At 49.8% G+C, this 24,697-nt stretch overlaps 1 protein-coding gene across 1 annotated transcript; it reads right to left on the bottom strand.

Moving 5' to 3' along the window:
* Positions 1-206: 206 nt before the first annotated feature.
* LOC120228582 (lipopolysaccharide-binding protein-like) lies at positions 207-22,385 on the bottom strand. Its single transcript, XM_039227063.1, has 14 exons — positions 22,262-22,385; positions 21,471-21,585; positions 19,486-19,641; positions 15,648-15,711; positions 12,869-12,932; positions 11,686-11,777; positions 10,763-10,939; positions 9,454-9,513; positions 8,441-8,611; positions 5,503-5,570; positions 3,462-3,507; positions 2,492-2,555; positions 1,592-1,668; positions 207-251 (listed from the first exon to the last, which is right to left on the bottom strand). Exons 1-14 carry the CDS (start codon positions 22,383-22,385, stop codon positions 207-209), a joined length of 1,323 nt encoding a protein of 440 aa, XP_039082994.1.
* Between the last annotated feature and the right edge of the window lie 2,312 nt (positions 22,386-24,697).

The following is a 24,697-nucleotide window of genomic DNA, read 5'->3' as shown; positions in this document are numbered from 1 at the left end:
GAAGGAGGAGGGGGAGGAGACGGGGGCGGGGGGGGGTCTCATGTTCAAGCATGTCTTCAGGTGTCACAGGCTCCCCGGTGACTAGTGTCCTTGTGGGGGGGCCCTCACGGGAGTAGAGGCACGGCAGCTGCAGCCTCCGGACCCCCTCGGGCAGGGGCGGCCCCAGCTGTGGTGTCGTCCCCTCCTCCGGCCATCGCTGTTTCTCTTCAGCGTTTGGCCTCATTGAGATTCGCCCCCAAGAGCAGGAAGTTCTGGAGAGGAGGCAAACAGGACGCACAAGAAAGATCACTTTCCGAGCTGCATGGGACAGGAGCTTCCCGAAAGGGAGACCTTCGCTGGGGGCAGAGGCACGTTCTCATTGAACCAAAAACCAGGTCAGTGCAAAGGCCACGTCTTTAGGTCTTGGAGGTTTTTAGAAAACACTGTCCCTCTCAGCTGCCTGCCGCCGGGGAATTCATTTGCCTTTCCCGATCTGCTGAGTTCTAGAAGACACGCATGAATGTCACTGGCCTCCTCCAAACGTTTTTTTTTCTCCCAGGAGAACAGTGTGTATCCGGGTGCTGCCTCAGCTTACTCCCCCACATAACTGATTTATAAGGACGTAGTCCGGAATTACCTTGGAATAGGAACATGCTATGAACACTGAAGACATGGGTACCTCTGGGGGCGCCTGGGTGGCTCAGTCGGTTAACCGTCCGACTTCGGCTCAGGTCATGATCTCACGGTTCGTGGGCTCGAGCCCCACGTTGGGCTCTGTGCTGACAGCTCAGAGCCTGGAGCCTGCTTTGGATTCTGTGTCTCCCTCTCTCTCTGCCCCTCCCCTGTTTGTGCTCTGTGTCTCTCAAAAATAAATATTAAAAAAGGAAAAAAAAAGACATGGGTACCTCTGGAGTTAGAAACTGTCACTGTCCCTATTCTTGCGCCTGCCGTGTTTCTTGCACAGAAAGGCCTGGTCGGTGTTTGTCATTGAGCCTCCCTTGCTGCTGCGGGAGCCCAGGCCCACAGCACCCAGGGGCGACTCTCATACCACCAACGAGGTTCCAGCTCATCACCCCGGAAGTGGTGCGGTCTCTTCTGAGCCCTGTGCACACACTCCTCCTGCTGTAACTGGCTGCTGGGCCTTCTGCACGTTGATGCTCAGTTAAGGTGTTTGAACTGAATTACTAGGAACTGAGCTTTTCTGCACGAAGCCAAGATTCTACACAACCCAAACTTGCCGTCTGCACTCCAAACATTTTTTTTTTTAACATTTATTTTGAGAGACAGAGACAGAGCTTGAGTGGGAGAGGTGCAGAGAGAGAGAGGGAGACACAGAATCTGAAACAGGCTCCAGGCTCTGAGGTGTCAGCACAGAGCCCGATGCGGAGCTCGAACTCACAGACCGTGAGATCATGACCTGAGCCAAAGTCGGACGGTTAACCGACTGAGCCACCCAGGCGCCCCTGCACTCCAAAATTTAAAACAAAAATATTTGTTCCTATAAACATTAGGGCCAGGATGTAAGTGGGAGTCAGAGGCTCCCCCTAATATCTACCGGCCCCGAAGCATCCCTCCCAGGAGGCTTTAGAGGTCCCATCCAGACCCCACTCACCTTGTGGACTTGGAGCTCCAAACTGTTAAGGTAGGTATCCCTTGGCAGCGGCAGAGGGAAGCCCTCCTTGAGCTTTGCTGGAAGATAAACGGCAGAGAGACACGGGCTGAATGGGGAAGGCTGAGGACGTGTGGGAACCCAGCTCACTGCTGGCCGGCCACAGGGCGGGCCGCTTTGCAGTGCGGGAGGCTGCTGGATTCGGGCCGGTTTCTTGTTGGTGGGGGGGTAGGGGGGTGTAGGTGCAAATGCCTGGTAAAGGCAACTTCTTCAGGAGGGGACAGATGTGGACAGCCTCCAGCAGCCAGAGTGGCCCGGGCTGGGCTCATAACCAGGGACTCGTCCCCGAGGACCAACGTCTCCTCCACTTTCTCTTTCCCAGGACGGCGTCCCTGCTCTTACCTTGTGGTGGTAAAAGGCAGACGGCGAGGCCAGTTGGAGAAGGCCCTGGCAAAGATGGAGGCCTTCTGGGCTCTCCAGCCGCCGCTGTGCCAAGCACTGCTTCTGCCAAAGTCACCTCGCAAGTCAGTGACCTAACCTGGCCCCCGACCCAGGGGTGCTACCTCTGGGTGTTCTCCAGGCGCTGCTTGGAATGCCCCTCCTCCCTCGGCCTGACTCCCAGGGCTTTGGGACTCAACCTGAGCCTCACCTCCTGCAAGTCTGGACCGACCTCTAAGTCATGTTCAGTGCCTCCTCCTAGCTCCCGCAGCGTGGCATTTATCACCCTGGCTGGCACTGCCCGCTACATACCTGCTTCCCCAACAAAGCATGAGCTCCGAGAGGGCGGGGTCCTGGATAGCCAGGACCCCAGTCAGCGCAGAAGAGGGGTTCAGCTTAAGTGACTGGCTGACTGATCCATGAACCCTGCGTCTACACGGGACAGTCAGCAGCAGCTAAGCTTACCGTTGAGAGAGGGGTATAGGGTGTGCCGCGCGTAGTAATTGAGGATGGCTTCCATCAGCTCCACCTGGAGTGAGGGGGTCGCAGAGCAAAGGGAACAAACCAGACACGGATGACGATGAGTCCGAGGGAAGAGCGTCTGTCTGGCACCCCCTCCAGAAATGCCGACATGCCATCCCACTTACGAAACAGGTTGACTGTGACCGTCACCACTACAGATAAACAGCTCCTTAGTCATGATCTCCTAAACTCCACTCTCTGAACTTCATTCTCACCAGGACATACAAGCCCGTTGATGGCAAAACATGACCTGAACTGTCCTGAGGATATTTAGTGGTTCTTATTTCACTTGGTGCAAATATTTTTAAAATTTTGTCGCAGAAGTTTTAATGTGTTTGGTGGTAGAGCGCTGCCCCAGATCCTCCTGGAAGAGTTATCTAACATATGGTACATGCCTCAGATTACCTCTAAAAAATTTCCAATCCCAAAACCCATCAGTCCAAAGAGTCTTGGGTAAGGCATTGTGCACCGGGGCCACTGTTATTAAAACAGTGAACATACACCTAGAACTTACTATGTGTGAGACATTTTGTCAAAGTGTCTTACTAAATTCATTGCTCCATTTCATGTTATAGCTCCCATTTGAACTAGATAGAGTAGATATTAGCGTTCCCATTTTACAGTCAAGGAAACTGAGGCCCAGAAAGGTTAAGTTATTTTCCCCATGTCACACAGTAACAAGTGGTACCCGGATCTGTCTTCCTTAAGCTCATGCTCTTACTGTCCATGTCCTGTCTCCTCTGTGACCCCTCAGGCAGTGCCCTTCTTGCATGAATAGCTTTTAGACATGGTATCCATTTCCTGCAAGACTGCAGTGCCTCTTCCCTGGGGCCTCGGCACAACTCCCGCAGCCCCCCTCACCAAATCCCTGATCAGAGGAGACACGCAAGAGGTGCTGGAGAAAAAAACTCACCCTGAAGTAATGGATGTTGGAGTGTTTCAGTTCCAATTTCAGCTTACTGTGTGGAGAAGTAGAGGCACGGGTCACCGCAAGCCATGACTGCTACCTCCTCGCGGTTACCCGAATGGAGTATTGAGTGCCCAAGGGCAAGGCCATTTCCCAGGGCTGGGCCCCCAGGGTTCCTCTGCAAGGTGGTTCATTTAAGGCTCTAAGGATGCGCGGTGATTGGGAGAAGCGATGTTAAAAACAAGGTCTGATGAGCATCTTCAAGAACTTAAATTATGAAGATATAAACATTGACTGGAGCAAATGGGATACAAAAAGGAATGCTCTGTTTGTCCAGTTATGTAAAACAGTATAAAAAAACACTGGAAGGACACGTGAAACTATTACTACTTGGCAGGGTTATGGGGGGTTTGGTTTCCTTTTATACTTTTGCAATTTCCAATTTTTTTCTTGCCACGAGCACGCATTATTTGCATAATTATGCAAGTAAGTTTAATACTATGGTCTGGGAACAGACAATAACAATGAAGTAGAGGCACAGCTGGCAAACAGCTGGCACCGGGCGGAGGGAAGGAAGGCAGCGTGACTCGGGGGACCTCAGTGGCTGTTGCTATAGCAGCCAAGCCTCCATTCCCCCCATTGAACCTCTTGGCTGCTGGCCAAACTCTCTTGTTCAGGGATTCGAACCACCCTGGACAGATCTCTTTGGTTTCCTCTCATGGGGCAGAATGGTTTTGCTAATTCCTTGACAACACCACCGTGCAAGGTCCTCTTACGCCCTCCTCAGTTTGCTGTCTCCACAATCCAAGCCCCTGACTGTCTCTCGGGTACTGCAACCCTCGCCCCCCCAAGCCAGGTTTCTGCATAACCTCAAATTCCAGGACCCCTGAAAGGCCCACATGTTCACCATGGGCTTCTCTTTTCAAAGATCTCTAAAGGAGATATTCATTCTAATGAGGTCAGTGCCCTTGATCAGCCAACGTGCATCTAAGCCCGAAGCCAGGAATCGGTTCTTCTGACGCACCCGCTGCCCCTGGTCCTCAGAAGGCGGCAGCACCCAGTGTGAGTGGCACGTGGGACACAGATGAAGGTTCCAGATGGAGGACCCCGCCTGGGGGAGCGCCAGCCCTCGCTGTGGGCACAGTCCCTCCTGTCCAAAGCTTGACCCCCCCCCCCAACTCCCTGGCCACCTGCTCACTGGTTGAGTAAGGGACTTGCCTAGTGACCAGGTATCTGGACAGTGGAGCAGCACAGAGTGGCTGGGGACGTCTTTAATCCCCCATCCCAAATCTGTCCTTTCGATGTGTAGTAGACTGATAGTTTTTCTCAATCTTTTATATAAAGTCCCTGCAAAGCTCCATGCCTTCCAGTTAAATTATGGTCCCTGAGTAATCCCTTTGCAGAAAGAAGTTCAGCGTCCCCGCTGATGCCTGAGAGGGGACAGTGAGCACCCACAGCTAGAAGGGACCTGAGTGTAATCGCTGCTGCCTGGCAACTTTCCTGACTCGTGGCTTCCCCGCTTCCGGTGCTATCAGTATGCCTTTCCAGAGGGGTGCCCAGATTAGGGGCAGGCCAGCCCCAGAGGAGATCTGTTTCCACGGGTCAACGCCAGTCCTATCGGTGAGCAGGCTAGACGCTGTCATCATTGCCGGGTTATCCCCATCCTGCCTCCCGCCCATCCACGGCTTCTTTTATTTTATTTTATTTTATTTTACAAATAGTTTATTGTCAAATTGGCTTCCATATAACACTCAGTGCTCATCCCCACAAGTGCCCTCCTCCATGCCCATCTCCCCCCTTCCCCCCACATCCATCAGTCCTCAATTTGTTTCTCAGCATTCAAGAGTCTCTCATGGTTTGTCTCTCTCCCTTTCCCCCATCATTTCCCCCTTTTTTCTCTCCCTTGTTCCTCTTTTAAGTTCCTCCTAATCCTCCTATATTTGCAAACATTTGATATTTGTCCTTCTCTGCCTGACTTATTTTGCTCAGCATAACACCCTCAAGGTCCATCCATGTTGCTACACATGGCCCATCCACAGCTTCTTACCTGCCTGGGGTCACTGAGCCAACGATCCTGCTGGACCTCACACCGATGGTGGCGGAGATGTCGGTTGTCTACAGAAGCAAAGGGGATGACCCAGACTCTCAGCCGATGGAGTCTCATTGGATTCCAGTCCGGGAGAGAAATGTTCAGAAATAGAAGCCGCAGCGGGATGTGGAGCACTTGGGTGAAAAGGAGCTACCCGAGGGTGGTGGGCTGGGCATGCAGGATGTTGGTGGCTCCACGGCTGATTCTAAGAAAGGTGAGCTGTGGTGTTAGAGGTCTTAATGGAAGCATCAAGAAGGGGAAATGAGCCCAAGCTGAAGACATAGAACATTCGAATAGGGAGACCATTCACCTCAGTATGACTGAGCTTTGAAGCAGGCTACTAAGCAAAGTTCAGAGAGTCTCTGAGCCCTAGGGACATTTAAAGATACAGCCAGGGGACCCTGGGGTGTGAGGATGAAGCCTGGTCTGTCGAGGGGGTTGGGGCTGAACCAGGAGACCGTCTCAGATGGTTAGCTATTCTAGATTTACATCTCTTGCTAAATTTGGGGAATTTCCAGCCATTATTTCTTTGAGTCCTTTTTCCAGCCCTTCCCACTTTCTCCCCCCGAGACTCTGAAAACATAAAAGTGAGATCTTTTGTGGGAGTTCCACGGTGCTCTGAGGCTCCTTATATTTGTCCAGCCTGTGGGTTCCGATTGGGTAATTTCTATTGTTCTATCTTTTAATTCCCTTCTTCTTTTCTCTGTTCCACTGACCCAACCCCGCAGGGCTGGTGGGGCATGTTGGTATAGCCTTAGCAAGTTATGGATTGTCTAGTTTTCTATCTTATGAGGCTGCCCCTTTTGAGGTCCTCTGGCTAGAGAGAGGAGGATGTTGTGTGGCTCTTTTTGGTTTGTGCCTGGTAGTGTTTCCACATTGCCCCAAATTGGAATGTGTAGGGCAAAAAGAAAACTCAAGGAACTCATCATCATGCTGTTCCTTGATCCTGAGGCCCCTGGCCCATCTACCTTTTTCTCTCTGCCTTTCAGAGTTTTCTTGTTTATTTTATATATAATGTGTAAGGGTTTGGTTGTACTCAGCAGGAGGCGTGGGGAAATGCACATCTATCTATCCCATCTTCCCATCTTTTGAAATTGGATTGTCATTTAATTTTTTTAATGTTTATTCATTTTTCAGAGAGAGAGAGAGAGAGAGAGAGAGAGAGAACGAGTGGGGGAGGGAAGGAGAGAGAGGGCGACACAGAACTCAAAGCAGGCTCCAGACTCTGAGCTGTCGGCACAGAGCCTGACACAGGGCTCAAACTCACCAACCGTGAGATCGTGACCTGAGCCAAAGTCAGACGCTTAACTGACTGAGACACCCATTTGTCCCTGGATTGTCATTTTTGTGACCGACTTGTAAGAGTTCTTTATATATTCCGGAAACACATTCCTTCTCATATATATGATTTGCAAATATTTTCTCTCTTTCTGTGAGTTGCCTTTTCACTTTTTTGAATTATGTCCTTTGAAGCACAGAAGTTTTTCATTTTGGTGACGTCCAGCTTATCTGTTTTTTAATTGTGTTGTTCATGCTTTCGATTTGCATCTTAGAAGGCTTTGCCTAATCCAAGGTTAGGCAAGAAGATTTAAATTTTTTTTTTCTTCTGAGAGTTTTGTAGTTTTAGTTCCCAACTTTGGGTTTTGGATCCACTTGTAGTCAATTTTTTGGGTAGCTCTAAGGAAGGGGTCTGGTTTAATTTTGTGTGTGGCTATCCAGTTGCCCCAGCTCCATTTCTTAAAAGCTTCTCCTTGGGGCACCTGGGTGGCTCAGTCAGTTAAGGGTCTAACTCTTGATTTTGGCTTATGTCGTGATCTCACAGTTCACGAGATCGAGCCCTGCATTGGGTGCAGAGCCTGCTTGGGAGTCTCTCTCCCGCTCTCTCTGTCTGTCCCCCACTAGGGCGCGTTCTCTCTCTCAAAATAAATAAACTTAAAAAAAATCTCATTCTTTCTCTACCAAATTGTCTTGGTTCCCTTGTTGAAAATCATTTGAGGGGCGCCTGGGTGGCTCAGTCGGTTAAGCGTCCGACTTCAGCTCAGGTCATGATCTCACGGTTCGTGGGTTCAAGCCCCGCATCGGGCTCTGTGCTGACTACCAGCTCAGAGCCTGGAGCCTGTTTCAGATTCTGTCTCCCTCTCTCTCTCTGACCCACTCCTGCTCACGCTGTCTCTCAGAAATAAAACAATAAAAAAAAAAATTAAAAAAAAAAAAGAAAATCATTTGACTCTATGCATGGTGATATAGTTCTGGATTCTTAATTCTGTTCCATTGACCTGTATGTCTGTCTCTGCACCAGTTCCACACTATCTTGATTACTATAGCCTTCTAGTAAGTTTTTAAATAGGGAAGTATTTGTTCTGTAACTTGTTTTTCTTTTCAAGATTGTTTTGGCCAATCTAGGTCCTTGAACTTGCATATAAATTTTAGGATCAGCTTGTCAGAAAAGCCGGCTGGGATTTTGATAGGGCTTTGTGTTGAACGTGTAAATCAGTGTGGAGAGTACTGCCATCGTAAAGAGTACTTTACATTTTATACCTTCTTTGAAAAGGTAGTTTAATGATTTTTATTTATAATAATTCTAAAAGGGTTCTGCTTTAAATTAAACACATTTTTATAGCAAATGTACTAGTGAGCAAGCTAAAATCGTCCAACTTAGTTGAAGGGAATGACTTTGAAGGGTTTTTGCAGCTGCAACAGTGTATGACGTGATTAAGTGTGCCCTTGGGAAGCCCAGCTGCTCAGATCAGAAGTGCCAGGTCTCCTCATGCCGCTGGCCGGAAGAAGTAGCCTCCAGCATCTCTGAGCAGTGCAGTGTCCCTGTCCTTCAGTGGAGAGAAGGGCTATCACCATGGCAGGTGGAGCCCTTTGCTGCTCTGGCTGCGATCAGACTTACCACCCTGAGTTGGAAGAGTGGCTTCCGCTCAGAGGAGGTGGGCAGGAGAGTGAAGGCCTGGAGGTCTATCACTGGACTGAAGGTCACATTTCCAGGGGTGAACATCAGGAACGGAGCTGATTCAGGAGACGTCTCGAGCTCCAGCTCCGCATTGGGGTACAACTTGGCCAGCTGGAGAAAGAAGGCAGAGACTCAGCGGAGAGAAGGAGCCTGAGCTGTATCAGGGAAGGGCAGGGGGGCCGATCCCCAAAGTCCAAGCCTCCAAGGGCCTTTGACCAGCAATGGAAATATCACAGGATGGAGGGCATTGTATTTTCCAGAACTCTTTCCAATAGACAGGTGTTGTGGTTGGAAAGTGTACTTGGCTAAAGTGAGACACCCCAATGGGCACGTGATGGTCACATACTGCTGTCTATGCAGGCCAGCTTGTGTTGACTACTGTGTAAGTTTGGGGCCAGAGCTGAGCTGCCTGGTTCAAGAGAGGGGGGGACTGATGGCTCTTCTCCACTCTACTTCTGCCACTTTTCAGCTACGCTCTACATAAACATCAAACAAATATTAATTAGTGGCCTGGCCCCAAATTATTAGCCTGCCCAATGTGCCCTCCCGCCTTGTGCTCCAGAAGGATCTTATATGTTGGTGCTGGTTAAGTGCTATCATCTTCCATGTGATCCTCCCAGCGACCCAGTGGGTCAGGTATTATTATTGTCCCCATTTGACAGATGAAGAAACTGAGGCCCAACAAGATGGAGTTCCGAAGACAGAAAACAGCAGACCCAGGGTTCACGCATAGGCAATCAGTCAATCGGAATCCAGATCCTGAGTCTTTATGCCACAAGGGGTCAGAGAATGATGGGGATTGTTAATAGCTTTCATCTTTACCCACTGTTCTAATAGGTAAGCTGTTTGGAGAAAGCGTATGCACAGCTCGCGGCTGTGCAAGTACAATCTCCACACTTGGTCTAGATCGAGGGGTCGTCTCGGGCTCTGTGACGAGTGTCCAGAGGTCTTACCTGAGGAATGATGGCCCGGAATGAGTTGGTGTCCAGGTGGGTCGGAGAGTCCAGGGGAATCTGCAGTAGGGGAAGCAGGAGGCTACTTGAGATGTGGGACAGGATGTGGAGTTTGAGCTCAGGCAACATGGGTTCAAATGCTGCCCTTGCCACTTTCTGGCTGACTGCTTTCTGGCAAACTTTGCTAGATCCTGCATCTGTAAAATGGGATGATAACGATAGCACCCGCCGTGCAGAACGTGCGAGGACCGAATGACAAAGTGTGTGGGCAGAGGGCTAAGTGCTGGAATCTCAGTAAATTCTTCGTAAAAGTTGGTTTTTGGTATTGATTGTTTCTCAGGATGCTCCCCTGTGGGGCCAGTGAGATCTCGTAACCAGCACAATCTGGATATGGCTTTCCCCAAGCCCTTTTCTGACCATCTCTTGTGGTCAGCCCCGATGACTTGCTCATCTTCCAGCTTGGTGAATGCTGCCTGCACCGGCACGCAGCCCACCTTCCTTGATTTCTCCTCCCTCGAGATCCCCTCTTTCCATGGGCTGCTCCTATCGCACCTTATCATAGTGCTTGGCTGTGGGGGTGCGAGGCTCAGACTTCAGGAGGGTCCCTTTCCAGAAGGGCCATTGGCTGACAGCACCCCACGGCCTCATTCAGGCCCCACACCATTCATGCTGGGGCCACACTCTCCCAGACAGCCCTCAGCCCCTGACGGAGAACAGCCAGGGTATATGTAGATCCGGAGAATTTTTGCAGATCACGGGCAGGATTAAGACAATGGGCCAAACCGGGGGCGCCTGGGTGGTTCAGCTGGTGAAGCTTCTGACTTCCGCTCGGGTAGTGATCTCACCGTCTGTGGGTCTGCGACCCTCTAGCTCTCCTACCCGGCGTGCTTGCCTTCCCCTCCTCCACGTGTCACGGCTGCATCTCCCGCTATGGGCTCCCCCTTCCTACTCCTTCCTGTCCCCTTTATCCTTCACGGGGCGCTGCCTCGAATCCATCTCTTCCAAGAGTAGTGGCGCCTTGGCATCTGCTGCCTGGAGGACCAGATCGCACACTGCAGAGTCTGGCTTGTTTTTTTAAAGCCCTCCCAACAGCAGCTACTCTGTATTGTGTGTCCCACACCAAGCTCTTCACAGATCCCCGGGGAGGAGGCAGCGTTGGGATGGCCACGCACAGACAGCAACTGAGGCACAGTCTGGATTTGAACCCAGATGGCAGGTTTCGGATTCCACGTTATTTCCCTTGCTCCCGAAACCCGCGAACCTTGGTCTACACGCCTGCCTGACGCTCTCTCCTCCCTCCCCTACTCACGTGCTGGTTTCGGATGGTGAAGTTCATGCGTCCAGCCTGATGGTAAACCCGGCTGGCTGTGTTGAAGACGTATTCAGAGGCAGCAAAGTAGACCATGTGGTCATGCTTCTCAGGTAGCCTGATGGGAGGGGCACCGAAGGGCGCTGGGGAGCGCCAGTTGCGGCCAAAGAACTCTCCCTGGAGACAGAAGGACACATCGGCCACTAAGGTTTCTACCAGAGAGGGGGCCAGGCAAAGGTGTCCAGGGACTGCCTGCGCAAGTCTCCTGTGTCCTGGGTGGTGGTCCAGGTGGTGGTGGCCCCTCTCCAGAATGTGGCCCTGGGCTCCTGCAAGTTTCCTTCCGGCCCCACACTATTTAGACCCTGACAGCTGTCCCAGATCCCCCTGTTACAGGGTTGGGTGGGGAGGTGTGTGCTGTGTTCTCCCAGGCCCAGGACGTGGCCTCGGGGCGGAAAGCATGGACTCTGGGGATGAACTGTGTCCGCTTGAATCCCGGCCTGCCACTTACTAGCTCTGGGACTTTGGGTGAGTCTCTAGCTTCCTTGTGCCTCAATCTCTTCATCCGTGGAATGGGGGATGATGCTAATGGCCTCTAGGTGGCGTATTTTAAATAAGTTAATATTCGTACAAATACTCAGCGTCTGGCACACAGTAAGAAGCATATGTGCTCGTTAAGTAAATCCAATTAGAGGAGGCTGGTACTCTATGGCCTGGCTCCCCCCCAGATCCCCCCCAGGGAGTCATGGAAGAGACTGGAATAAAGAGAGGGTATATTAGTTTCTGATTGCTGCTGTGGATGCTGGCCAGGGACGGGGACTTAGAGGCAGATGGACTAGAGAAGGAAGGGAGGAGCTGACTTTGGGAGGTAGAACCGATTTTCTGCTAGTCCTGAGCTCTAAGGTCCTTTCTCCACAGCAACTTACCCTGAAGGGTGTGTCTATGACTTGAGAAGTCACTTGGGGAGCTCCTACTAAACTGTAGTCAATGCCAGCAACCTGGTCAATCATTAAGATAACTGTAGAAAAGGAAAGAGACAGTGTTATGAATAGGGTAGTCAAACACAGTTGTGTGAGTTGTGTACTGCACAAATTCCGGGCTCTCCTTTCACATGGACTTGTGCCCTCGGAGAATGGAAACGGGGCTGGAGCTGATCCATGGTACCTTCAGTCACAAAGAGAGTGCTGTATCCATTCATTCACTCGTTCATTCAGTGTTTATTGCACATGTGCTATACACCAGGTGCAATGCAAAAGGCTGATGAAACAACTGAGATAGGCAAAATCCCTGTCCTTTGACAGTGCGGGGTGGGGAGGAAGATAGGGAAAGACAATCAAATCTTGAGCAAATAATTGTAAAAGTGCAACTCTGTTAGGTAGCATAAGTCCATAGGATGATATCAGCCATATGGTAGGGGGTAAGATAGAGAGTTGCCACTTGATTATACAGGGAGTCACAGGAGGTGTTGCTTGGGCTGTGATCTGAAGGAGGGGTGGGTGTTGACTCGGTGAAGGAGGGTGGATGTGGGGCAGGACGCTGCTGGCAGAGGGGACGACATGTGCAAAGATCTTGTAGCAGGTACAGAACATACTAGAGGCACATAGCGGGTGTTAGAGGAATTAGCCATATTAGAGGCATTCAGGGACTGTGTGGCCGGCCACCTTACCAGGCCACGCGAGGCCTTGTCACTTGAAGTGGGGCTCAGCGTCCTGAGAGTCAGAGGCGTCTTTGATGGGTTCCAAGAAGAGGGGGAGCCCTGACCCGATGTGTGATTGTAACAGGCCCCCTGTGGCAGCCAGAGGGGCAGAGCTGGGCGGATCCCCGGCCCGACACGGGGACTTGGGAGCATCCCTGTTTTGTTAAGGCGGCCAGGACAGAGCCCACACAGGACTCTTCCTGCCCATCTACTGCTTCCAGCAGGTTTCCGAGTCACTACCCTTAGTCTCTTCACTCCCCCACCTCCAGAAGAGACCCCCAAGACAGGGGGTTGCCCCATATCCAACTCCGTAGGAGGGAGAGGTACTCAGTGGGGCAAGTTCTCTTGGGGCTCCTGGGAGATGATGGCAGTCCCATCTGATGGCACCCAGAGAAGGGAGGGGGCCTCCGAACCTGGCAGCGTGCGGAGATAGGGCTCCAGGTGGGAGGTCGTTGACTTCCGGATCATTTCACAGATCTGTAGAAAGTGCGTGAGAAAGGTGAGTCTCCCTCGACCCCAGTCTCCTTGGCCCTGCCCATCCCCCACCGCCCTCCAGGAAACCTGGGTTATCTCCCCACCCTGCAGGTAGGTGTGTGGGTGGGGGGCGGGGGGCAGGAGCATGTCAAAAAGGAAAAGAGGCCACTACCTCCCTCAACACCCAACACTTGGTCACTGTCCCATTTGGGCTGGGCCACACACGTTCCTAGACTTTTCTGGAGCCCACACTGAAAGTGGTTGGTGGCCAAGTTGGCGCTGCCCTGGGGTCTGCTATTGTCATGGTCCTCAGTTCAGTGTCTTGGCAGCTAAGAGGCAAGAAGTGTAGTACATACAGGCATTTGTTAGAGCGCCGAGGTGCAAAGCAGAAGGGCTGCTAGGTGCAGGAGGCAGCCCTTGAACCGGAGAGGCTCCAGCACCTCATTCCTCAGCCACTTTGCCTCCTCTTCCTGCTGTGGCTCCTGGCTGGCTGGGAACAAGGGATCCTAAGGGGCCTGGGGCCCGGTCTGCCGGCAGTACTGAGGACGGCCACCAGAGGGCGCCAAAGCAAAGCCAGAAGGGGAGTCCTGAGCAGTCCTCAGCCGCCCACCAGCCGCTGCTCCTCCCAATGTCAAGAATTCCAGCTTGGACGATCCCAGAAGCCCCCAGTCTTCGGATTTCCCCACTTCAGCTATTCCTACAGCACCTCTATGACTTTGCTTTCTCACCTGTTCATTTACTTAATATTTACTTTACAAGTGGCCTTTTAATACGTCCATTTAATAAAAAATACAGAAACTTGATGTCACTTGTCAATGGAAATGCCTTGGCATACACACAATATAATTGGGAAAAAGGAATACGAGGGATTGCTCTGGAAGCCAGGCTGGATACTGCTGCCTTGTTGGGTAATGCCCCCTTTTGTGGTTAAAAGTGTTCAGGATACATCGGCCCCAAACCGAGGCTTCCCCTTTGATGTAAGAAGAAAGAAAGGATCGCAAAAGGGACTGCTCGCTCACACCGTCATTCTGCATGGTGCAATACGAGGCTCCACAAGCACTTAAAATCAACACTTTGCTCGGGGGAAGTTTCCCTGCTTTGGGAGCCACTGTTTTGTGCAAACGTCAAGCCAGCTTGCCTCAGGTGGGCCTGACTTGGCCTCTCCTGGAGCACCAGGAAAGGGCAGTGCCACCCAGGCAGCTGGCTCTGTTGGGGACTGACCTCATCCACCCTGAGTCCCTGGGTTCGAGATTCTGTCTCTCTTCATATCTCTGTACTCTCAGCCCCGTGGCGGCGCAGTCAGGGCTCCCAGCCTCTGAAACTGACCAGTCCTCGGGCTCAGCCTCTCTGACACCTGCCTCATTCCCCACGGGACACATGGTATCCAAATTTTTCTGGCGCATATTTCCTATATTTGCAGGGCAGAGACCCCAGCTTGCCTCTGGCCTCAGCCTGCTGCACAGGGCTACTGAGGCATCAACGCCAATGAGTATAACCTGATGTCATTTACCCTGCCCTTCCTATGTACGAGGCACTCGTCAGTGTCTGTGTGCATGATGTTATATGGTCCTCCCAACAGCTTTTCAGCGTAGACGCCATGATTGTTTCTGTTTTATAAACAAGAATCCTAAGGCTCAGAGAGGGTAAGCCAGGTAACCACAGCACCACAGTCAGAAAAGTTGCAGAGATGGGATTTGAACCCACAGGTCTGACTGAAGGACCCATGTGGTCAAGAGCAAAGATTCTGGGAGGTGAAATGCAGTTAAGTAACTCTCCCACAGTAATACCGATGAGTGGTCTGAGCCCAGCCGTGTGCCGGGGACACTAAGTGGTTATTGAGTCAAATCCTTGCCAGCCCCTTTCAAGGTAGGGTTCCTTGTGCCAAGTTTTACAAATGAGTAGAGTGAGGCTGCGGGGGCCCACGAGTGTGCCCAGAGATACACACCAGTTAAATGGAAGAGTTTCTTCCAGAGGTGAGAAGCACTGAAGGCCAACCCCACCATGATTTTCAATATGGTGCATTTGGGGTAGGGGGAGGGTGAACCGTATTTAGTAATATTTAAAAATAAGTGGTATTTTTTTTTCCAAATATTTTTTATTTATTTCTAGGAGAGAGTGAGAGAGACAGCATGAGCAGGGAAGGGTCAGAGAGAGAGGGAGTCACAGACTCTGAAACAGGCTCCAGGCTCTGAGCTGGCAGTCAGCACAGAGCCCGATGCGGGGCCCGAACCCACGAACTGCAAGATCATGACCTAAGCGAAAGTCGGACGCTTAACCGACTAAGCCACCCAGGCGCCCCTAAAAATAAGTCGTATTTAAGTCTCACCTCAAGATGAGAAAGATATCCTAGATTTTCTCCTAAAAAGTTTTGGACTTGTTTTGGCATTTAAATCCTTAGACCACCTGGAATTGATTTTTGTATGTGGTGTGAGGGAGGGATCTAACCAAAGGCACTTTTCCGTATCTCTGTCATATTATCTACAACTAGACATCAAACACCCTGCCAGCTACAAGCGCCAATTTAGTGTACGTGGTCATACAAACTTAGGAAAGCCTTGAAGTTTGCCTTTGCACCATGAATGAAGAAAGTTTTACTAAGCGCATTCAAATGACAGCATACTTAAGAGACAAGACTGTTTCCACATATCAAATATATACCTATGGTCCACGCCAACCCATCCTTGTATTAATCATGAATCTACTTATCCTTTTGTTTACCTTTTGTTCCAAGATGTTTTTGAAATAGTTTTCAAATCTTTTATGGAAGAAGTTTAGGATCCAGCTGGAAAAAAAGAGGAAAGAAGTCAGGATCCGCTTTATGATTGACTAGAATTCTAGAAAGGAGGGCTATTCATGGACCTGATCTTCCCCCATGTTCTCGCAAGAAGGGGCCCAGGCAGATGAGCAACTCTCATGGGCTCTTAGTGGGAATGTAAATTGGTGCAGCCACTATGGAAAACAGTATGGAGGAGCCTCAACAAATTAAAAATAGAACTACCCTATGATCCAGCAATTCCACTTCTGGGTATTTATCTGAAGAAAATAAAGATGCTAACTTAAAAGATATCAGCACCTCTGTATTAATTGCAGCATTGTTTATGATAGCCAAGATATAAAAACAACCTAAGTGTTCATCAGTGGATGAATGGATAAAGAAAATGTGGTACACACATGTGTGCACCTGCACACACACACACAGGAATATTAGTCAGCCATAAAAATGGATATCTTACTATTTGCAACAACATGGAGGGTCCTTGAGGATATAATGCTAAGTAAAATAAGTCAGAGAGACAGAGACAAATACCATATGATCTCACTTATATGTGGAATCTAAAAAAACCCAACAATAATCAAGCTCATAGATACGGTTGTGGGGGCAGGGGGCAAAATGGGTGAAGGAGGTCGAAAGGTCCAAACTTCCACTTATAAAATAAATAAGTCATGGGGATATGATGTGCAGCGTGGTGACTATAGATAATAATACTGTATTGCATATTTGAAAGTTGTTAAAAGTAGATCTTAAAAGTTCTCATCACAATAAAAAAAATGTGTACCTGTGTGTGGTGACAGCTGTTAACAAGACTTACTGTGGTGATCATTTCACAATATACACAAGTATCGAATCACTGATTCGTATGCCTGAAACTACTATAATGCTGTGTGTCAGTGATACCTCAATAAAAGAAAAAGAAGAGGAGTAAAATCTATTCTTTATATCCTACAAAATCCACCGAACAGCTTACCTGGCGGGTTAGCAAGTAGTCACTCACTCATTCATTCAACGAACATTTACTGAGCCCCTCCGATGGGCTCAGCACTGAGTTAGGTGTCGAGGGGACACTGGTGAATAACCTCATGGAGCCCATGACGCGAGTCTAATCCCCTTCAGGTAAAGCTGCCCTCAGAGAGCCCCTCCGCACCTCAGACAGCACTTGGTGAGTGAGAGTTTGCCCCAGAACAGACATCCCACACTATGTTCTCACCTGGGGGTGAGGGTGAGAGATTGTGCGAAATAAGGGAACAGAGTTAGTGGAATTATGTCTGGTAACATTTTTTTTCTCCCATAGATTTTTCTGTGCCATTCAATACTTGCTGATTGAATGATGTGTATTATAAATCTATGTGTATTATAAATTCATGCAGTAAAGTCAGACACAAGTGTTTCCTGGGGTTCTGCAGTGAGCACCTTGAACTTCCCAGGATTCTGTCCCCTGAGCAAGCCTGGGTGGGCCCTGGGTGAATCTGAATGACGCTGGCTGCAGAGGGCATGGCTGGAGTTCCTGACAGCTGTGGGTGGTGTGTTGCTTCCAGAAAAGCCCCCTCCCCCCTCCCCAGTCCAGTCACCTAAATCTGCCACATGCCCTTTCCCCCACATCCACTGCCTTCACCTGCCTGGGACGTTATCGTCTCTCACCTGGACAACTGCCTCTCTCCTCTCCGGTCTCCCTCCACTCACTCTGTCCTGCCTAATCTCTTAGGAAGTGATCTTTTAAAAAAGCCAATCTGATTATATCACTTCCTTTCTTAAAATCCTCCAATGGCTCCCCACTGCCTTACGTTGGGATAAAGACTAGAGTTTGGCTCCTGCCTATTTCGTTCACTTCTTCTAATTAATCACCTCCCCTTCCTGGCAAGTACAGACTTTTCATGCCTCAGGATCTTTGCATGTGTTTCTTCCTCTACCAGAGAAGATCCCCTCTCCTCCTCTTTTGCGAAAAATCAAGGCTCATTTCAGATATCCTTCCCATGAAGAAACAGTCTCTGCTCAAATGCTAGGCAAATCGTCTATTTTCATAGCATCTGGACTCTCTCCTTATAAGCAGGTTATCACAACTATGTGAAAAGTAATTGAGTAGATATTAGTATACTTTATGTCTCCTCCCCCCCACTGTGTATCATCTTGTATTCCCAGCACTTAGCTCAGGATCTGACAAATAATAGGGGATCAATACATATTTGTTCAGTGAATGACTGAGTAGTTGCCAACTCCCCATCTGGGTCAAGACCATGGGTATTCACGCTTCTGTGTCCATTTCAGTAGCAGCCAACCTTGCAGCTATCATCACTGTAACAAGCTAGCTAAAATGTTTCTCTGGCCACCACTGCGCTGTCTCCATTGTGTGTGTGTGTGTGTGTGTGTGTGTGTGTGAACTACACAGAATTTCATGGCTTTGCTCCTGAGAAATGGGGTATTATGCCCACCCAGTTAACATAATACAGTGGTGGGGCACCTGAGTGGCTCAGTTGGGTAAGCGTCCGACCAGCTCAGGTCATGATCTCCCAGTTTGTGTGTTCGAGTCCTGCTTCGGGCTCTGTGCTGACAGCTAGCTCAGAGCCTGGAGCCTGCTTTGGATTCTGTCTTCCCCTCTCTCTGCCCCTCCCCTGCTCATGATCTCTCTCTCTCTCTCAAAAATAAACATTAAAAAAATTAAAAAAAAAAATAAAACAGTACAGTGGTTTGAAGCCATCCAGGCTCAACTAAAAGTTTCCCTTTCCAAATGGCAGCTTTAAGTTCAAAGGCCCTCACATCTGTGCAGAAAACAGTTATCAGTTGAGTAAATACACCGCCAGCAGTCTCTGGGCTTCCTGAAATATAAATGCCCCTGAAACTGAGAGGATTGAAGGATCCCGTGTTTCTGTTGACATTTTCCCCCCAACACGGTCATCCAGCAAATTCATGTCTAGCAGAGAGGTAATGGGCTATCTGTTCTGTCTGCCCCTACCCCTTGCCAGTTCCCTTCTGCCTTTCTCTGTGTCCTGGGGGGGTGGTATCTGCAGATTCGTCTCTCAGGCTCTCCTGATGGGGGGGCACGGGCAGGAATGAGACAGGAGTTGGGGTATTTACACCCAGCTGGGCCACTACACACCTGCCCCATGGCCCCTTCTCCAAGGCTCCAGCTCTTTCTAGGCTCTGCTTCACACCCTTCCTCCCCTTTCAGCTTCACCCCTAGGGGTGGTAATCTCTCCCCACTGTCATCAGTCTCCAGGAGTCCCTTGTTGAACACCCTTCACCTGCCCACACTCCAGTTAAGATTCTCTTCATCAGATTCTCGTCAGCCAGGCCTTTGAGTTGCCTCTGTGTCCTGTCAGGACCTGAGTGATACAGCACCCACCAAAACAGAGTCAGAGGGCAGTCATCGGGGACTGGCATTATTCATTCGATATTCACGGAGCATCTCCTCCGGGCAAGCCACTTGGGAAAGCTGGGTTGCCATTAAAGACCTACTCGCCCCGCTGTCAGCAGACTCCTTCTTAAAGGGCCAGATGGTGAACGTTTTTGACCTTGCAGGCCAAGTGGTCTCTGTTGCAACTACTCAGCTCCGTTGTAGTGCTCAAGCAGTTGTAGGCGACACATGAGTAAGTGAGTGCGGCTGTGCGCCGACTTTATTTACAAAAACGTGAGGCAGACTGGATCGGAGGGTGGCCCTGGCTCACTGACCCCCAACCTTGATGAGCCTGAAATTTTTCTCTTAAGCCCCGCTTGGAGCATCCCTGGATGGGCTGGATATCAGGCATTTCTGGGAATCTGCAGAGAGCACATGGAGTCTCTTACCTTAGGTGTCCAGAAATGTCGATGCTGACGTGGCCAATGGAGTTGCTGCAGTGGGCCACAGACACGGTGGGCCGCCCAGACTGGTCCTTACCCAAGTTCAGAGAAACCGAGATGGAAATGCCATCCACACTCACAGTAAAAGTGCCCTCCAGGGTGCTGGTTGGGAGAAATGAGAAGCAAATGGTGTGTGATGGGTCACCTCCAGGAAGAGGAGCCAAAAGAACACAGTCCCCAGTTCCCTACTAATTAGCTGTGTATCCTAACTGAGCCTCTACTTTGTCATCAGCTAAAATAGTCAGCGATTTATTGGACATCTGTGTGCCAAGCAGGCACATCATTAAATGCATTTACCTCTGCTATTTTATTTAATCCCCAACTGCATCTATGAGGTGTGTTAACATTAACCCCCTTTTACAGATAATAAAATAGAGGCTTAGGGACAGTCAGATCTGGATCCTTCATGGAATGGTTGTTTAAGAACCCAGAAATGGAAGCCCAGACTGGGAGGACCTGCCCTTGCCCAAAGCTGATAGACATTGTAACCCAAATACCACTCACATGAAAGCCTTTTTCACCTTCCATTTTCCGCCGGCAGACACGTAGGTATTAGACAAGGAAGCTGTGACCCCCTGCCTTGGGAGTAGCCTCAGATCTGAGTTCCTGAGCTCAAAGCGATGGATCTCCAGTCTGGAGAAGGAAGGCAGACTATCAAACCCAGAAAAGCTGGGTGCATATTAGTCTTCCGAACAAGGCTCTCAGCTCTAGGGTTGTTAGTGACCTGCTGTTTTATGAATTTCTGGGATGCTTCACTATTCCCTACTTGGCTTTTCTAACACCTTGGAAGAAAATTCCCTAGATTAGATTCCCTCCGTTGAAGTTCCTCGTGTGGATTCTGCTTTCTTGGCTGGTCTGTGATGTATGTAGTCACCCTACCTGGTACACTTGTCAACATTACCCCCTCCCTGTGGCCATTTGAGTTTGTGGCTCTTGTCAGATCCACACTCACTAGTTCACTCAACAAATGTCCATTGAGACCCTGTTCTCTGAGACCTGGCTCTAGGCACAGAGGACACAGAGTTCACAGCTCAGTCCCTACCCTTGAAGAGCTCCCAGTTGGCAGATCTGGTGTCTTAACAAACTACAGTGGTCCACTGTGAACACCAGATGCAGGGGATGCTGTAGGGCTGTGGGAAGGCCTATTGGCCTTTAAGTGGCATGGCCTGGTTTGTGTGTGTGTGTGTGTTTGCACATGTACAGATTTCAAGTAGCTCCTTTTTTCTCCTTGCCTTCAGGAAATTGTCTTGAGAGATTTTGGAGGCAGCCTTTTCTATCAGGGATGAATACATGATCCCCAAGACCCTATTTTAGACACTTAGGGGACTGGGGAAGAAAAACCCATGCAACCAAGGAATGGATAAAGAAAGAGTAAGGTGTGAAGACTCTAAGATGGAATGTGTAAAAGCTACAGAGAGATTAAGGTCAGTTAAGGCTTATGGTAGGGGAGATGAGGAGCCCAAGTTTGTTCATCAAGGACCAGGAGGCCACCTGCTTTATTTTTCACTAGGGTTATGTGTGGATGCTATCCTTAAGAAGTAGTATGCAAATAAAATGTGAATAGGTTCCAGAAAAATCTGAAGTCCTTCATTATGGACCCCTCAAAAGCTCTGGAGGGGTGGATAGCATATCTCCAGCAGATTCCTCATCTGGGCAATCAGGAGAGTAGTTGGCAGTCTCTGGCAGAGCAAAAGTCTAGGGCTAGTTTCTGTAGGACTGACCTCGGGACTCATTAGTGGTTTCTAAGGCTCTCCCTCCCATCCTGATGATTTAAGAAACATAGAACCTTCCAGAAACCCCACAAGAGCTGGCCATATTCCTTTTGCCTTTAACCCAAGTGATGATTCCTTGTTTATTTCCCCCCACCCATGAACCTAGGCCCCCATTCTTCTTCCTCCACTGCCCCTTGCAGTGGAGAATGGGGATCTCACCTGTAAAACTTATAGCTCACACTTGTAATCCAACTGACTTTGGTGCTTCCTGAGAAATCAGGCAAGTGGATCGTAGACAGCTCCTTTTTCAGGGTAGCTATTCCATAGCGGCGGGCTGAGGGGAAATAGGGGGAGTCAGCTTATTCCCTGGGAGGCGCCCAAGCTTAGCAGTCAGTGGCTAGGCTTTGAAATCACACGGCCTGGGACTGAATGGAGGACTTGCCACTTACTATTGGTGTGCTCCCAAGCAGTCCCTTAAATTCCTTGAGTCTCACTTCCCCCCATCCGTATAATGGTCATAATAATGATACCAATCTAAGCCTAAGAATTAAACTAGATCCTGAATTCCAAGTGCCAGGTAAGTGGCAGTTGTTATTTATTCATTCAACAAGGTTGTGGAAGCAATGATACAATGCCATGGGAGCGTTTGAGGAATCCGTTACTGCGGTGTAGACAAACCTTAGCGTTTTCCACTATTGCCGAGACCCTTTGTTAACAATGCAGATTCCCAGACCTAGCTTCAGTCAGTGGTAGATGGATCTTTGGAATCTGTATTTTAACATGTGTCCTAGCAATTCCAGGGCAGTCCACTGACCCCCTGGGGAAAATGCTGGTCCAGCTGGATCCTTAGCCTCTGATATTCATGATGAGGAAACTGAAGCCCATAGAGTGACATATCCAGGTTCTCTAAGCCAGGCAGGAGCACAGCCCCAGCCTGACATCCCTTGTTCTGGTTGCTACGCCATGCTGGTGGGCAACAATGGCACCAGAGGAATGGCCACCCCCCTTACCATACTCCAGGCCTTTTCTGGTGATTCTGGCCACGAACCCGGGATGAGATGCCCCTTCTTCAAACCCAGAGACCTCTGCCAGCAGCAGTAGGGCCACTGCCACCCAGTATGGTCTGGCCATCATCCTGTCTTCAGCAGCGTCCTGGGCAGAGGTGGGTCAGACTCTCTGACAGCAGAACTGAGGTGCTTATAAAGCTAGGGGCCAGATGAGGAACTGAGCCAGCTAGAAGAGAAGGCGGGAAAGGTTCAAGGCTTTGGGGCAGCCCAAGTTTTAGCAACTTGAGATGGGGAGAAAGTCGCTTATACAATTGTTTGAGGCTTATTTCTGGCCCGAGGGAAGCGGAAGTGGGGCCGCAACCTCCAACTTCTTCCTCTTCGAAGCTCACCTGCCCAGTGTTGCCAGAGGAGGCTCCTGCCACACCTCTCATGATGAACACCTCCATTCATTCTCCATTATCTACAGACTGAAATGTAAACACCGCGTGTGGCTGCGAAGGCGTCGCAGCTTGGCTCGGGCTCACCTTCCACTGCCTTAGCCAGGTAGGCCTGCACTCTGGCTGCACGGGAACCTGGTGATGCAAGACCATCTCAAGTCAGGCCACACATCCAACCAGTGGATTCTGCAACTCTTGGCTCCAGACAGTTGTAGATTTTCTCTTCTTGTTGTTTTTTTAAAATTTAAAGTATATTTATTTATTTGGAGAAAGAGAGAGAACACAAGCATGGGAGAGTAGGAGAGAGAGAGCGAGAGAGGGAACCCCAAGCAGGCTCCATGGTGTCAGTGCACAGCCAGTAATGGGGCTTGAACCTATGAACCGTGAGATCATGACCTAAGCTGAAATCAAGAGTCAGATGCTTAAGCAGCTGAGCCACCCAGGTGCCCTTTGCCTGCGTGGTTTTTAAATCAACTTTATTAAGATATAATTTATATGCAGTAAAACACAGACATTTTAAGTGTACAGTTCAATGAGTTTTGACGCAGGTAAATACCTGTGTGATCACATCATAATCAAGATAAAAACATTTGCATCGCCCCAAGAATTTCCCTCGTGTTTCTTATCTCTTTTCCCAGAAAACCAGTGACCTGCTTTTCTGTTACCGTCAGTTCATTTTGTCTGTTCTAGAGGTTCGTGTGAGTGGAATCGTACTGTAGGCATATTGACTGCGTTCACTGGCTTCTTCCATGCAGCGTTCTGTTTTTGAGATTAATCTGTGTTATTTTATGTGTCAATAATTCACTTCTTTTTATTGTAGAGCACAGCCGCATGATCAATCCTTTTATTGTGCTATATCGTATTTTTAATTTTCTTCAAATAAGAAATACATTCACACGGCTCAACAGTCAGTCAGTAAAATAAGATGTACAGTGAGCAGCTTGGCTCTCAACCCTCTTTTGCATCTTCCTGGCTCCTATCTCCTTCCAGTCACATCGACATAGAATCCCACTGTGGTAAAGTGTCAGGGGACACCGAAGTGCTTTGGCAGCTTCTATCCTAGGGTCCGTGGGAGCCCAGAGAGGGAGCAATCAAGACAGGAGACGTGCTTGGTTTGGGTTTGGAAGTCGTGCTTGCAGGAGCTTGGCAGACAGCCAGAGAGGGGAAGGGTAACCTGGACAGAGGGAACGACACCAGCCAGAGTACGGAAGCCTGAGGCAGCCCTGTGCATTCCAGAAAGCACAAGGAATTGTGGGAAAGCAAAGGGTGCGGGGGTGGAGGTGGAAGAGAGGGTGAGGGAGGATGAGGCACAAACATGGGCAGAATCTCCTCTGGAAGGGCTGTGTTCAGGTATGAACACGGAAGAGTTTTCATTTTCCTGTAGTTGACAAGCCCTTTGTTGTGTTAATTTCCCCTTTTGCCCCGCATGGGGGCTCCTTTCGTGACATCTCAGTCCTGATTCAAAGCTTTCCGTCACCGTTGGTTCAAGACTTGGTCCATCCAGGTAAACCTGTATCTCATATTCTACTACTTGATGTTTTCCCTCTTCCCCGTGCAGACTTCCGGAGGCTCTCGTGGCTTGGAGCGAGCAAGCGTGTATGTGCGTGTGCATTTGCATGCATGTCCGTACACGTGTGTTTGTACACGAGCATGTGTGTGCGTGTGTGCATGCATGGGTACGCTTGCATGCGTGTGCGTGTGGGGGTGGTTTTCTCTTTCCTGCACCCCTCCCTCTTCCCTGCTCTGACCTGTCAGGAAGGAGGGAGATGCTGCCTGGGGTAATTGGACTTCCTCTCTGTTTATCTCGGTGGCAGTGAGGTGACCCTCCCTGAGCCTCATCAGCACCGACCCAGCCTGATATCTGTCAGCTCTAGGTGGGTAAACAGAGGCCCCCACGGGCCCTGTTAGTGAGAGACTCAGTTCCAAGCAGCTGCTCCAGGCAAGAATCAACCGTTGGGAGAACTGTCCTCTGTTTGTGGCCCCTGATCTCATGTCCTCAACC

This window comes from Hyaena hyaena, unplaced genomic scaffold (genome assembly GCF_003009895.1).
Source record: "Hyaena hyaena isolate Hyena2069 unplaced genomic scaffold, ASM300989v1 scaffold_25, whole genome shotgun sequence".
Taxonomy (NCBI): Eukaryota; Metazoa; Chordata; class Mammalia; order Carnivora; family Hyaenidae; genus Hyaena; species Hyaena hyaena.
Note: the sequence above shows the minus strand (reverse complement) of the source record. Positions and strands in the feature narration are given on the sequence as shown.